This window comes from Zerene cesonia, chromosome 5, assembly GCF_012273895.1.
Source record: "Zerene cesonia ecotype Mississippi chromosome 5, Zerene_cesonia_1.1, whole genome shotgun sequence".
NCBI classification, from domain to species: domain Eukaryota; kingdom Metazoa; phylum Arthropoda; class Insecta; order Lepidoptera; family Pieridae; genus Zerene; species Zerene cesonia.
In genome coordinates this window covers 1,712,046-1,724,291 of record NC_052106.1, presented here as the reverse complement: position 1 = coordinate 1,724,291, position 12,246 = coordinate 1,712,046, and the positions used below count along the sequence as shown (strand labels likewise).

At 38.2% G+C, this 12,246-nt stretch overlaps 1 protein-coding gene across 1 annotated transcript in view; it reads left to right on the top strand.

Annotated features, from left to right (window-relative positions):
* The window catches only part of LOC119840161 (atypical protein kinase C), a 90,905-nt gene that overhangs the window by 77,386 nt on the left and 1,273 nt on the right, over nt 1–12,246 (top strand). Inside the window, exons 3-12 of the mRNA XM_038366673.1 lie at nt 4,417–4,467; nt 7,195–7,280; nt 7,660–7,859; nt 8,235–8,391; nt 8,802–9,022; nt 9,593–9,773; nt 10,361–10,573; nt 11,173–11,340; nt 11,788–11,903; nt 12,182–12,241. Of these exons, the coding sequence (XP_038222601.1) occupies nt 4,417–4,467; nt 7,195–7,280; nt 7,660–7,859; nt 8,235–8,391; nt 8,802–9,022; nt 9,593–9,773; nt 10,361–10,573; nt 11,173–11,340; nt 11,788–11,903; nt 12,182–12,241 (1,453 nt within the window). The remainder of the gene's footprint in view (nt 1–4,416; nt 4,468–7,194; nt 7,281–7,659; nt 7,860–8,234; nt 8,392–8,801; nt 9,023–9,592; nt 9,774–10,360; nt 10,574–11,172; nt 11,341–11,787; nt 11,904–12,181; nt 12,242–12,246) is intronic.

Genomic DNA, 12,246 nt, shown 5'->3' with positions numbered 1-12,246 from the left:
GATACAATCGTTGCTCTTTTGTATGAGCGTAGATAAATTGACGTGCCATTTTGGACAAAAGCCCATAAAGTTAAAAAAATGTTCACATAAACATATCAGTATGAACAAAGTTCCATAAACATTAGATACGGCGCCAATATCCAAATGGTGTTTGATGGTAATAATCCGTGATATTGAGCTCGTAAATCCTCACTCGTAGTTAGTATTCAAGCTGAGTTAGCTACGCTAGCGTTGGGCTTGCCATGTGATAGATATTAATCGCCCTGCACATATAAATGGTAAGAAATGTTTCAGTAAGTTAATCTTAGATTAATGCGGATATATGGTTTAAATGATGCGGCAACTAGTGCGGTTCTTCTAGCATTAACTCTATGAAAAGGTCACAGAAATTCGTTTAAGTTGTGACTATAAAATCTCAATCTTGCAAAATTTATTCGTCACATTTAACTGAATGCTATCTGGTCATCGACCGGTGGAGCGTAATGACCGGCCGGTGTGGTGACCCGTGAATCTTCCCTTTAGTCTGAAGATAACACCTTCGCTACGCTGAAAGATAGTCCACCCTAACGCCAGTAACTAAACAAGAGGATAGGACTTAGTCGCTTTAATTTAACATGTTTTAAACATATTAAAGTAATTAATTTGCTATTATTATATATTTTTTTTTTTTTGAAAATGTTAATAAATTATTACTTAAGACATAGGTCTTAATATTTCAATGACAAACCATTTCAGTTACAATTTAAACGTAATGTGTAAGAAGGACTCTACTTACATGTATTTCAAGAACCTAAACCTACCTGAAACAGGTGCGCTATGATTGAATTGATTTATGAAACGAATCGCCATAATTTATATATCTCAATAAATCAACAAAAGGACCTATAAATCCCCACAACGTTCGCAGTAGTGTGTAAGCTGACCAACATTGGATTTGTGAGCGGCGGATCGCGAGCTCTCGTGAAATAATGACCGTTCGTCGAACCGCATCAGTGCTACCGGAAAACGGGATTGGGCGAATTTTCCGCGCCATTATCTAACTACGGATGCACTAAGTAACTGCGTAATTAACTGTCCGGTTGATTAGCGGGTGGGCGGTAATGCAGATTGTGATTGTAATGTGGGAACAGTCTGGGTTTTGTTATTATTCGTGTAGGACACCGTTTCGCTTATTGTGTGTTTGGAAAATTCTGTCATCATTAGATTGTCTAAATTTTGAGACTGTTCTGGGTGGTAAAAGTAGATAATATAATGGTTAAGGCCGAGTATCAACGTTGGCTAAATATATATATTGACACTGTTTAACGGAAATTTTCAAATGTTATAGCATATAGCAGTTAAGGGCAAATGTCAGGTAGGTATGAAATATAGACCTTGATACATATAACAAATTAATAGGAGATAGATGGATAGTTTTTTTTTTGTTATTGTATAAGAGGCAACTGAGCAAACGCGTCACCCATATGCACCCACAACACCATTGACATTGCGAGTGTGTTACAGTCCCAGTTGATTACTGAAGAAAATATGAAAAATGAACTTGTAAAAGCACGTTTAATGTAATTACTACAATATTGAGTATATACGTAATAATATGCTGAACTACAGGTCAAACTCAAAGTCATATTTAAACATCAGCATCAGTTGTGTAATAATGAGATATAAAACACCACGACAAAGGATAAGCGAGTTAATACACCAAGTTATAATTGAGCGAGCTTCACTAGCGACAATCTCTGACAGTAAAATGTTCCCGAAAGTATAACTATCTAGGTCATTTTATCACGCTGACATACATGCAGTAATTTATCTAAAGTTTTTTCATCAAAGCTCTTATATAAATCAATGATACTTTGCTGTTTTAATATGAGCGCGAGTATATGCGACCCGAAAGAGGTTAATGTGATACAAATGTGGTGAAACAACTGCATTTTTAAAATGAAAACGTGTTCCATTCGTTTTATGTTTTGTTTGTTTTTGTCTTTTTTATATATGACACTGTGTGTGTATCTTTAAAAAGTTATAATGTGTTTTGAACAATGCCGTGCACCCATTCTTATATTGATTCATCCTATTAATATTATAAATGCGTAAGTTTGATGGATGTATGGATGTTTGTTACTGTTTCACGCAAAAACTACAATTGGTTCACAATTGCCATGAAATTTGGTACGTAGTCAGCTGGATAACTGGAATAACATATAGGCAACTTTTTATTCCGATATTCCTACGGGATACGGACTTACGCGGGTGAAACCGCGGGGCACAGCTAGTTTATAATAAAAATATCACGCGTGTATTGTGTGTTATCATTTTAAATCCACACAGTGAAAATGCTAAAAGTGATCCATTAATAACTGTAATTTGTACGCCTTATGATGAATTAAAAGTGCTTGTTAATATTTCATTTCTCTGTTATAATCGTATTGATTGTAAATAATTGTATATGTCTGAGTGATTAAAATGTAAACCTTTGAGAAATCAATGTCCCGAACAGTAAGTATTTGGCGTTAATATCAAAGTATTATAATGTACAACAATTATGGCTAATTCTCTGTTATAAACCGAAAGCAGAACAAAATAAATAATAAATAGACAGCGTTTATTTCTTTCCACCCACACAGGTACACGTTTAAAATAGCATTAACTTAAAATTTAAAGGCTCTTTAGGTGCGGAAAGCTGCGGAGTAATGATGAGCTTAAACCGTTTCGCAATATTCAAAACAGCTCCTTGCGTCCCTTTTAAAGTACAAACTCCGAACTCCGGTATTCAATATCCCGTAGACTTGCGGAAGGCTGGTCAAAATTGAGGTCTAATTAAAAAGCCTGTTCGCAGCGGGCCGGATGATGGCAGTAATTGCCTATCCGTTGTGAGGGCACTCGATATTGTTACTGGGGCGAATCGCTACGGTCACTTGAAGATGCCATTTCTTTTTGAATGCCTCACCGTGGACGGAATGCAATTTTGTCGGAACGTAAACTCGTCTAGCTTTTTCGGTGGACGGTTTTCTTGACGTTGAATGGCGCGAAAGCGGTGATATAAATGTTTCTTGCTTTATTTCTTTAATTCTTATTTGATATCTTCGTTTTCGTCTTATAGTTTTACTACGAAATTAGTATGAGATAAAATATACTATGAAGATCAAATTCGATAGAAATAATTGCATTAATATGTGTCAGAAAATCAGCTATTTCATTTAAATCTATTTGAGTTCGTAAACATTTATGCAAAGTAACGAATATGATTTTGTGTTTATGAGAATCGAATACGAAACCCACATTCTAAAGATAGATATCGTAAATATTTCTTAATATGAGCCGGAGGCCCGTTTCCTTTTCCTCACCCGTCCTAGTCCATTCCTTCTTTCCAGTCGTTAATCCTTTCCTTTTCCCTTACCCCATAAAAGCGGGCAGCGCATTCACAGAGGTACTACTACCTTTGCGACTGTTTATGGGCGGTGGTGATCGCTTCCCATCAGGCGAACCACCAGCTCAGCTGCCCGATATGACATAAAAAAAAGAAAAAAAAAAATGCATATATTTCTAACTTGATTTATTCTAACTTTATAATATTCATAAAGCAATGCGCCGATACATATAATCTGATAACTTTGTTATTCATTCAATAATTTGAGCCACATAACATATTCATGTGCACACAAACACCAAAATAATTGAACCATCGTTTTATTTGCTCATTCGATAGCAAGATAAATATTATAAATCCAGGTGAACTTCGCCCGGAGCTAATTTAATAACGATACGAGAATTATTCGCCCTAATTAATGCGGTGCAAAATGTAATTAAAATTGTGTAGAAATAAGCTTTTACATCAACGCTTGAGAGAAATTGTAAAACTTTAACTCGAAGAAAGTCCTCTTGAAAGTCATCGAGACTTATTCCTCTAGCTAATAACCTAAATATAATAAATGTAAAGTTGTATTTTGAAGGCAGATCAAAAGAAATATTATCAAATGCAAAGCAGCATTCATAAGCTTGCTTTCCATCCAATAGAGTTGTTTGGATTGAAACATTTTTGCGGTTCTAAACTAGGCAGCGTTAAAATGTAAATATTCACAAACTCTACAATGTAAAGGACAATTTTATATTTCTAATATCTTAGCTTTACTTTTTTATAATAACCAAGCTCTCTATTAATAGGTAGAGCTACATACTGTACATTTTAATACCATAGCACTACGTCTTGGCGTTGTTACAATATATGTCAATATGCTAACATATTATCAATTATCTAGTGTACACATAAGGTCACCTGTCTCTACTATAAAGCTTTCAACGTTTATAATGTGGGTAGGGATGATTAAGTAAATATATATGTATATGAAACTGTTATTATAATTTTAAAATTATTAAATGTAATGAACATTTTGCCAATCTACAAATGCATTGTTTCAGTGTTCCCCAATGTGCCCGCCGCGCCGGGGATGCCCTGTGCTGGAGAAGACAGTGAGTATACATAATTATTATTATTATTTAACCATTTTTCTTTTGTCTTTTATCAAAATTTAAGATCACTATTTAACTTCGTTTTCAACTACGATGATTATAACAAGTTTAACAAGCTTCCATTGAATTTGTGGTATCTCTCTAAAAATGGGTCTAAAACTTCCAAAAAGCTTTAATGCTTGAAACAGTTTAATTTGTACAGTACATAAATAAGATAGATTTTTCATCGATAAAGCACCTCAGAAAATACATGCGGTAACACTATACGGCAAGGCTTGGAAAACATAATACAAGTAGGTAAGGTACGTCCCGCGCTCACTCCAGTAGCTGTAGACAATGTTCTCCCAACCTTTCCAACCCGCAAAAGTACGATTGTTACCTTATAAGAGCCGTTTTCCTCGCACCGCCGTGTGCTTCGAAACTAGAATTATTCAAGGTGTACGCTTATTTAATATTTGAGTGGTAGGAACGAGAAAATGTCACGTATTCTGGGTCAAAGTCAACTTTCTGGCTATGTACTGCACGGTTGCCGAGTATCGCAACAAATAAGAAATGTTTTTCGCCCCATTTCACTCTGCCGCGTGGGTTTTATTCAATTTTGTATAGATTTGTTTCGTATATTTTGCTATTAAACACATGAATACACACAAGAACCTCGATCTATTCGCCCGGCTTGTTATGTCGCGAGCTTACAGTCACACAATGAAATGTATTTGAAAGTAATGTAATGGAATATTGTATTGGGAAAAAAATAAACCAAACTGTTACATAACATATAATTTTAATGTAAAAGTAGCTGAGGTGGCTGCCTCGCGCTTTGCGAATGCGCTGCCCGCTTTTAAGGCGCAAGGGAAAGGATTGACATCTGGAAAGAAGGAATGGACTGGGTAGGGTGAGGAAAAACACTAGCTCCAGCAAAATACACCACAAAAAAAATCGCAATAAAATGCGGACAACAATTATATGAATCGAGTCGAATTATATGAGTCGAAATAAAGCTTCACAGTTTGAGCATTCCAATTCTCTAATACCTCGTAATAATATATTCATGAATTTGTCTACCTCGTGTTCGGAAGACAAACGTTAATATTACCCTTCATACAGCTCCACTGCTTACAGAGTCATGAATGTTATTAGCGAGGGGAGTAATCGAAATTTGCAAGATAAATGTCTCGAGATGGGAAATGCGATAGCTGTGCATTCGGCTTGTTAATTGATGGATTTGGATTTCACGTCAGCTGCTAGCGTTTAAATTCTATGCTACGGAAATATACGCTCTGAAAGGGAACTACGTAAAATGTTTATGTTATTCAGTTGTAGATTAAATATTCTTATGTTTGTACTTCAATGGAATATAATTAGTGGCAATAAACTTGGAGTTTCTTGTATATGTTATAGCTCGTAACAACGTATTGGTAGTGTGCTCTAAATATATTATATCGCAGAATGACTCTATGCAAGGATATTAATAGGTACTAAATATATTGTTCAATACTAAGTATTTTCCTAAAAATAATGACGTTTTTATAGAGATACTTAAAATAAGTCGAGTTTCACGAATTGCATGACAGCTGATATGATTCATTGGAAAAGAAATTGATTTCTATTTAACGAAGTAAAATCGGTTGAATCGATAAGATACCAATATCTGTCGATAGGCACAGCTCAGTGGAGACCATGCCGTGCCCAACCAATGTCTTGTTCTTATCAAGTGCTGCAACATTTAACAGGTGTTTATGTGTTTTGTGATTTTTGGAAGGCATAAAAAGGATAAGTGGTGAACTTTGAATACATAATAGAAAATTTCGAGATTGGTCCCTTTTGCAATTTCTATTAAATAGCATTAAAAGTAGGAAATGAAACATTGATCTCGTATTTGAAGTTTTGACATAGAAACGCAGTACCAATTTTGTGATATAAAGTAAGTTAAATGAAATGTATTTTAAAAATCACATGAAGTAAGATTAGTGTGCTATGCCAGTTGCTATATAATTATTCAAATATATATTTCGTTATTTACTGTAATATGTCTGTATCAGGAAAATCTCATCGTTCCTCCCCGATGTCCACGAACATTGTGAAAATTTCAAAACTCACCACACGATATGATACATCACAAGATTAAGAAAAGACGGTCTGGTAACGAGATGCAAATCTGATTAACGCTCAGCAGAGCTTAAACAATCCTCGTGCCATAACTACACTGCGCACAAATAATATCAACGAAGCTGCACTGCAAAGAGATTTGGAGCACGGTTTAATGTCTTGAGCTACATGTTTGAAGCTCATTATGATGATTATGTTGCAGATCAGTATATCTCGGCCTTGCCGTGTCAATTTGCGACTGTGTGGACAGGGTTGTGGATATTGTTCTGCGGTTATTTATAGATTTCTTACCGCGAAGATTTTTGTATAAGATTCACTAGAAAATTCTTTACAATGCTGTTGCTTTATGGTTTACTATAGCTTTAAAGGGTATAAAAATCATAAATGTGGTTAAACGAATTTGTCTCGTAGAATAAATTTAATTAAAAGATAATTAAGTTATTAAGAAGTAGGTACTTGGTAATTCAAATATGACACATAAGAAATTCATAAATGTAAAAAGGTTAACTGAATGTGTTAAAAATTTAAATACTAATTAAATTTCATATTCTCTTATGTGAATATGAAAGTACCAGGCAATTATAAGGTTGCAGGAGGTCACTTACTGTCGTTTTGTTTCAGGAAGCATATACAGAAGGGGAGCGCGCCGGTGGCGGAAACTCTACCGCGTTAATGGACACATCTTCCAGGCGAAGCGATTTAATAGAGTGAGTATTTTACACTTATGCTGCCTTCGTATCAAATGTGCATATTCATTTACATATTTGTATATTTTAATATTTAAAAATATACAAACCTAGCGTGTGAACGCTGTTTTTTAAATTTGCATACCAATCAATATGTAAATTTGAGTCTAGACATCTATCTGATTCTCATCTTATCTATATCTAAAAAAAAAAATATTTTAATAACCTTGCTTATATTGAAAAACATATCGTCCGATAGACTCTGTTACAGAATGGTACGCTTATAGAAATAAAACAAAATAATTTCGTTTTTACAATCATTACATACGAGTACACTTGTTTGCTAGTCTCTTTGCTGTCATCATTATCCTCAACTAAAGGATCGATTCCACGTTTCCAGCGAGCGTTCTGCGCCTTCTGCCAGGATCGCATATGGGGGCTCGGACGGCAAGGCTTCAAGTGCATCCAGTGCAAGCTGCTGGTGCACAAGAAGTGTCACAAGCTGGTGCAGAAGCCCTGCTCCAATGAACACGTGGACCCCATCGAGGTCAAGGATGACGCGAACGGCGAAAGCACCCTCGGACGTGCAGCGTCTGTCAGGTAAGGTTTAGTTACCTGCGAATAGGGCCAATGTTTTTGACTTGAGCTGGATATTGATGTAAATAAAAGGATAGGCTATTTAACATAAAACTCTTTAAGAAAAAATTTAATATGTACAGTTATACATATTACTTATGTTGTTTTCGTTATTATAAAAGCAACTCAACGTAATCAAAAACGCGGGGTCGAATCCCGTCTCCTGAAAATGTTTCTGTTCTTTAAAATTTATTTTTCTAGTAGTACTTTAATTGCAAAACTCTTATCTAATCGAAACTTCACTGTTGTTCTGACAATAAAGAATTGCCTGAAAACCTTCATTCCAGAATACTTGTGTTCGTTAGAAGTGCTAATGAAACTTCCCGTATCCTCTTCCAGATCGCGTGCGGAACCGGAGCCGCCGCTGCCGGAGACCCCGCCCGCGCCGGTGGCGGCGCCCGTGCGGAACGAGGACTTGGAGCCCGGTTCGCAGCGACAGTACTCGCTGGAGGACTTCGAGCTCATCAGGGTTATCGGCCGAGGGTCGTACGCCAAGGTTGGTCGATCCCCATCCGTTTAACCAATTCTACTGTGGCAGTAGATTAAATATTGCAATCTCTAAAACATTTAATATTTTGGTGATTTTTACATTTTATCATTTAAGATAGTAAAGCTAGTCAAAATGCTTTTTTTTCTAGCCTTACTAGAAAAGTACATGTTCCAGTTTTCCAAAACAGTTTCTTTGTGTACAAGAAAAAAAAATAAGTATTTATATTATATATAGACCATCATCGTTTCACATTTCATCATAAACCATAAGAATAATAATGGAATACTATTTAGACACTTATTGGTAAAATGTCACCCAACTACATACTACTATCGAAAAAAATGTACTACCCTACAATTAAACAAAAGCCCACCACACACAATAATCCACTCTAACCAGCCGTATAACCGTACCAGGTGCTGATGGTGGAACTGAAGCGGACGAAGCGCGTGTACGCGATGAAGGTGATCAAGAAGGCGCTGGTGACGGACGACGAGGACATCGATTGGGTGCAGACGGAGAAGCACGTGTTCGAGACCGCCTCCAACCACCCCTTCCTCGTGGGCCTGCACTCCTGCTTCCAGACGCCCAGTCGCCTCTTCTTCGTCATCGAGTTTGTGAGGGGGGGCGATTTGATGTGAGACTCGTGTCAGATAACTTCTATCAAAGATATATTAATTAGTAATATATAATAGCCATTTGGAATGCTATTTAAACATAATTGAATTTAGATTTAAGGAGATACAGCTAGCAAGTGCGATCAGTTTTTATGACAAAACTCAGTTGCTTTATTTTTAATTTACACTATTTATAATGTTTGTAATTTCACGGGGACACAATAAGGCTGTCTGTGATTGGTTTTTTCCTATGCCTCAAATCCTCAACGGGCATCGGCGTCAAACGCTCCCAACTTTGTTCATAATGTACCTAAATTTATCATTAAAACCAAATCGTTGTGTTAATTGTACAAATTAAATCGATTGGCGATTACTGGTGTCTTCTGCTTAATTTTTTTTAGTGGCAACTACCCGATCCTACTGGTTCAGCTAATGTCAAGTTTCGAACACATGATTTTTACTATCTTTTAGGTTATGGCTTATGGCTTATAGGCAGCGTATATTACTAGGGAATTATAATACCACAGTTTTGACAACAAACCTGCGACACAATATACCCGCATAGTATAGCAGCGCCTCCCGCCCGTCAGGTTCCACATGCAGCGGCAGCGGCGGCTGCCCGAGGAGCACGCGCGCTTCTACGCGGCGGAGATCTCGCTCGCGCTGCACTTCCTGCACGAGCGCGGCGTCATCTACCGCGACCTCAAGCTGGACAACGTGCTGCTCGACCACGAGGGGCACATCAAGCTCACCGACTACGGCATGTGCAAGGTGCGACACACTGTACACTGCACTGTACACTACACTGTACACTACATTGTACTCTACGCTGTACACTGCACTGTACACTACACTGTACACTGTACACTGCACTATACTCTACATTAAACACTATACACTACACGTGACTATGAGTGATAGTAGTGTTGAATGTAATCGAATTGATATTTTTTAAGCGAAGTCAATGAAAACTGGTGTAGTACCGTATTGTACCATGTATTGGGAATTTTGATCTTTTATTTTGGTTTTATGTGCCTAACGCCATCCACCTTACTCCATGTATTGAGAGAATTTACAATCATTACAAAACGTTATTTTAATGATTATGAATACTTCTTTCGTTTTTTTGTTTTTTTTGTTTAATGTCAATATTTAAGTATATCATTAGAAATACTATAAACATTTTTAAAGTATAATAAAAAACATGATCATAATACGGGATTCGAACCTGCGCCGTACCAAGAACTCGCCTCAGCCATCAATTTGTTTTGTACATGGTTAACCATTTATTGGCACTATATAAGTGATATAAGAGCGGGTGGTGTGTGTGTGTATGTGCGTGCGTGGGCGGCGCGCAGGAGGGCGTGCGGCCGGGCGACACCACGTCCACGTTCTGCGGCACGCCCAACTACATCGCGCCGGAGATCCTGCGCGGCGAGGAGTACGGCTTCTCGGTGGACTGGTGGGCGCTGGGCGTGCTCACCTACGAGATGCTGGCCGGCCGCTCGCCCTTCGACATCTCGCACGCCGCAGACAACCCCGACCAGAACACGGAGGACTACTTGTTCCAGGTGAGCCGCGATATTCTTTACCCATATGTTATTACAATAATTAATAATTCACACGTTACCAGTTACCTATAGACCCTCCGTGACCATAACTTGTAACATTTGATTTATTGATTTGATCCGCAAATAGCCTATAGCCCTCTGAGGTGTCGTACATATGAAACGATGAAATAATTTTTGAAATCAAACCAGTAGTTATCGAGTTTAGCGAATTCAAACAAAGAAACTCGTTGATTTTGTCTGATTATATCTAGTATTTTTTTATGCCATAAGTAGGCAACTGAGCTGGTGGTACGCCTGATGGTAAGCGATCACCACCGCCCATGAACATTCGCTAACATTAGGGTAAGGGAAAAGGAAAGTATTAACGACTGGAAAGAAGGAATTGACTGGGAAGGATGAGTAGAAGGATGCAGGCTTCCTGCTCTCCCGCTCCTCCTCCCTCTCTCAAAACACAGTAGCATGTTACTATTTCACGCCTGTCTTCTGTGGGGGTGTGGTACTTCCCCGGTGCGAGCTGGCCCAAATCGTGCCGGATCGTGCTCGACTCCCACTACATGTAGTCCAGTGGATCATATTTCGTGACGAATGCTGGTGCGCAGGTGATCCTGGAGAAGACGATCCGCATCCCGCGCTCGCTGTCGGTGAAGGCGGCGTCCGTGCTGAAGGGCTTCCTCAACAAGAGCCCGCCCGAGCGGCTCGGCTGCGGCGACGGCGGCTTCCTCGACATCGTCAACCATCCCTTCTTCAAGAGCATCGAGTGGGAGATGGTGAGGATCTGCTCGGAATCCCGTTGGGAGTTCGCGTATTGGGATATCCCGATATATTATTAATATTGGGAAATATTATGTTTCTTATTCTGTTCGTTAATGGTTTTAACGTCATATTTAAAAAAATTGGTGTGAATTTATAACCTTAAAAGTAAAAATTTGTCAATTTCAAGATTTGATCTAATAAGGAATCCCCAATCGAGTCTCACGTGATAAATGACCTAACCTAACTAGCGGTCCGCCCCGGCTCCGCCCGTGGTACATATATAGCTTTCCCCAATAAATGGGCTATCTAAAACTGAAACAATTTTTCAAAATGGAGCAGTAGTTCCTGAGATTAGCGCAACAAACAAACAAACTCTTTAACTTTATAATATTAGTATAGATAGAACAGCGAAATAACAAGAAAAAGTCCACTAAATGGCAATATTTGCAATAATTCCCCAGTTGGAGCAGAAGCAAGTGGTGCCGCCGTTCAAGCCGCGGCTGGAGGGCGAGCGCGACCTCGCCAACTTCCCGCCCGAGTTCACCGACGAGCCCGTGCACCTCACGCCCGACAATGAGTTAGTGACACAACTCACTCTCACTCCAACTCCACTCACTACTAATACACTATGACGAAACTCTAATGTTACGAACACTCTTATATCAGACTCAAACACCCTGACACTGCTATCCAAACATTGAGTTAATGTACAACTTTTGAATTTAATTCATACCATCAGAAGTATTGGCAATATGTTAAAATAAAATGTTGTAAAGTTAATTTCCATTAACCATAAAGTAAGCAAAATTAAATCTCAAATTATGATAATAATGTTATATATGGAACGTATTCCAGCACGGAGATAGCGGACATCGACCAGAGCGAGTTCGAGGGCTTCGAGTACGTGAACCCGCTGCTGA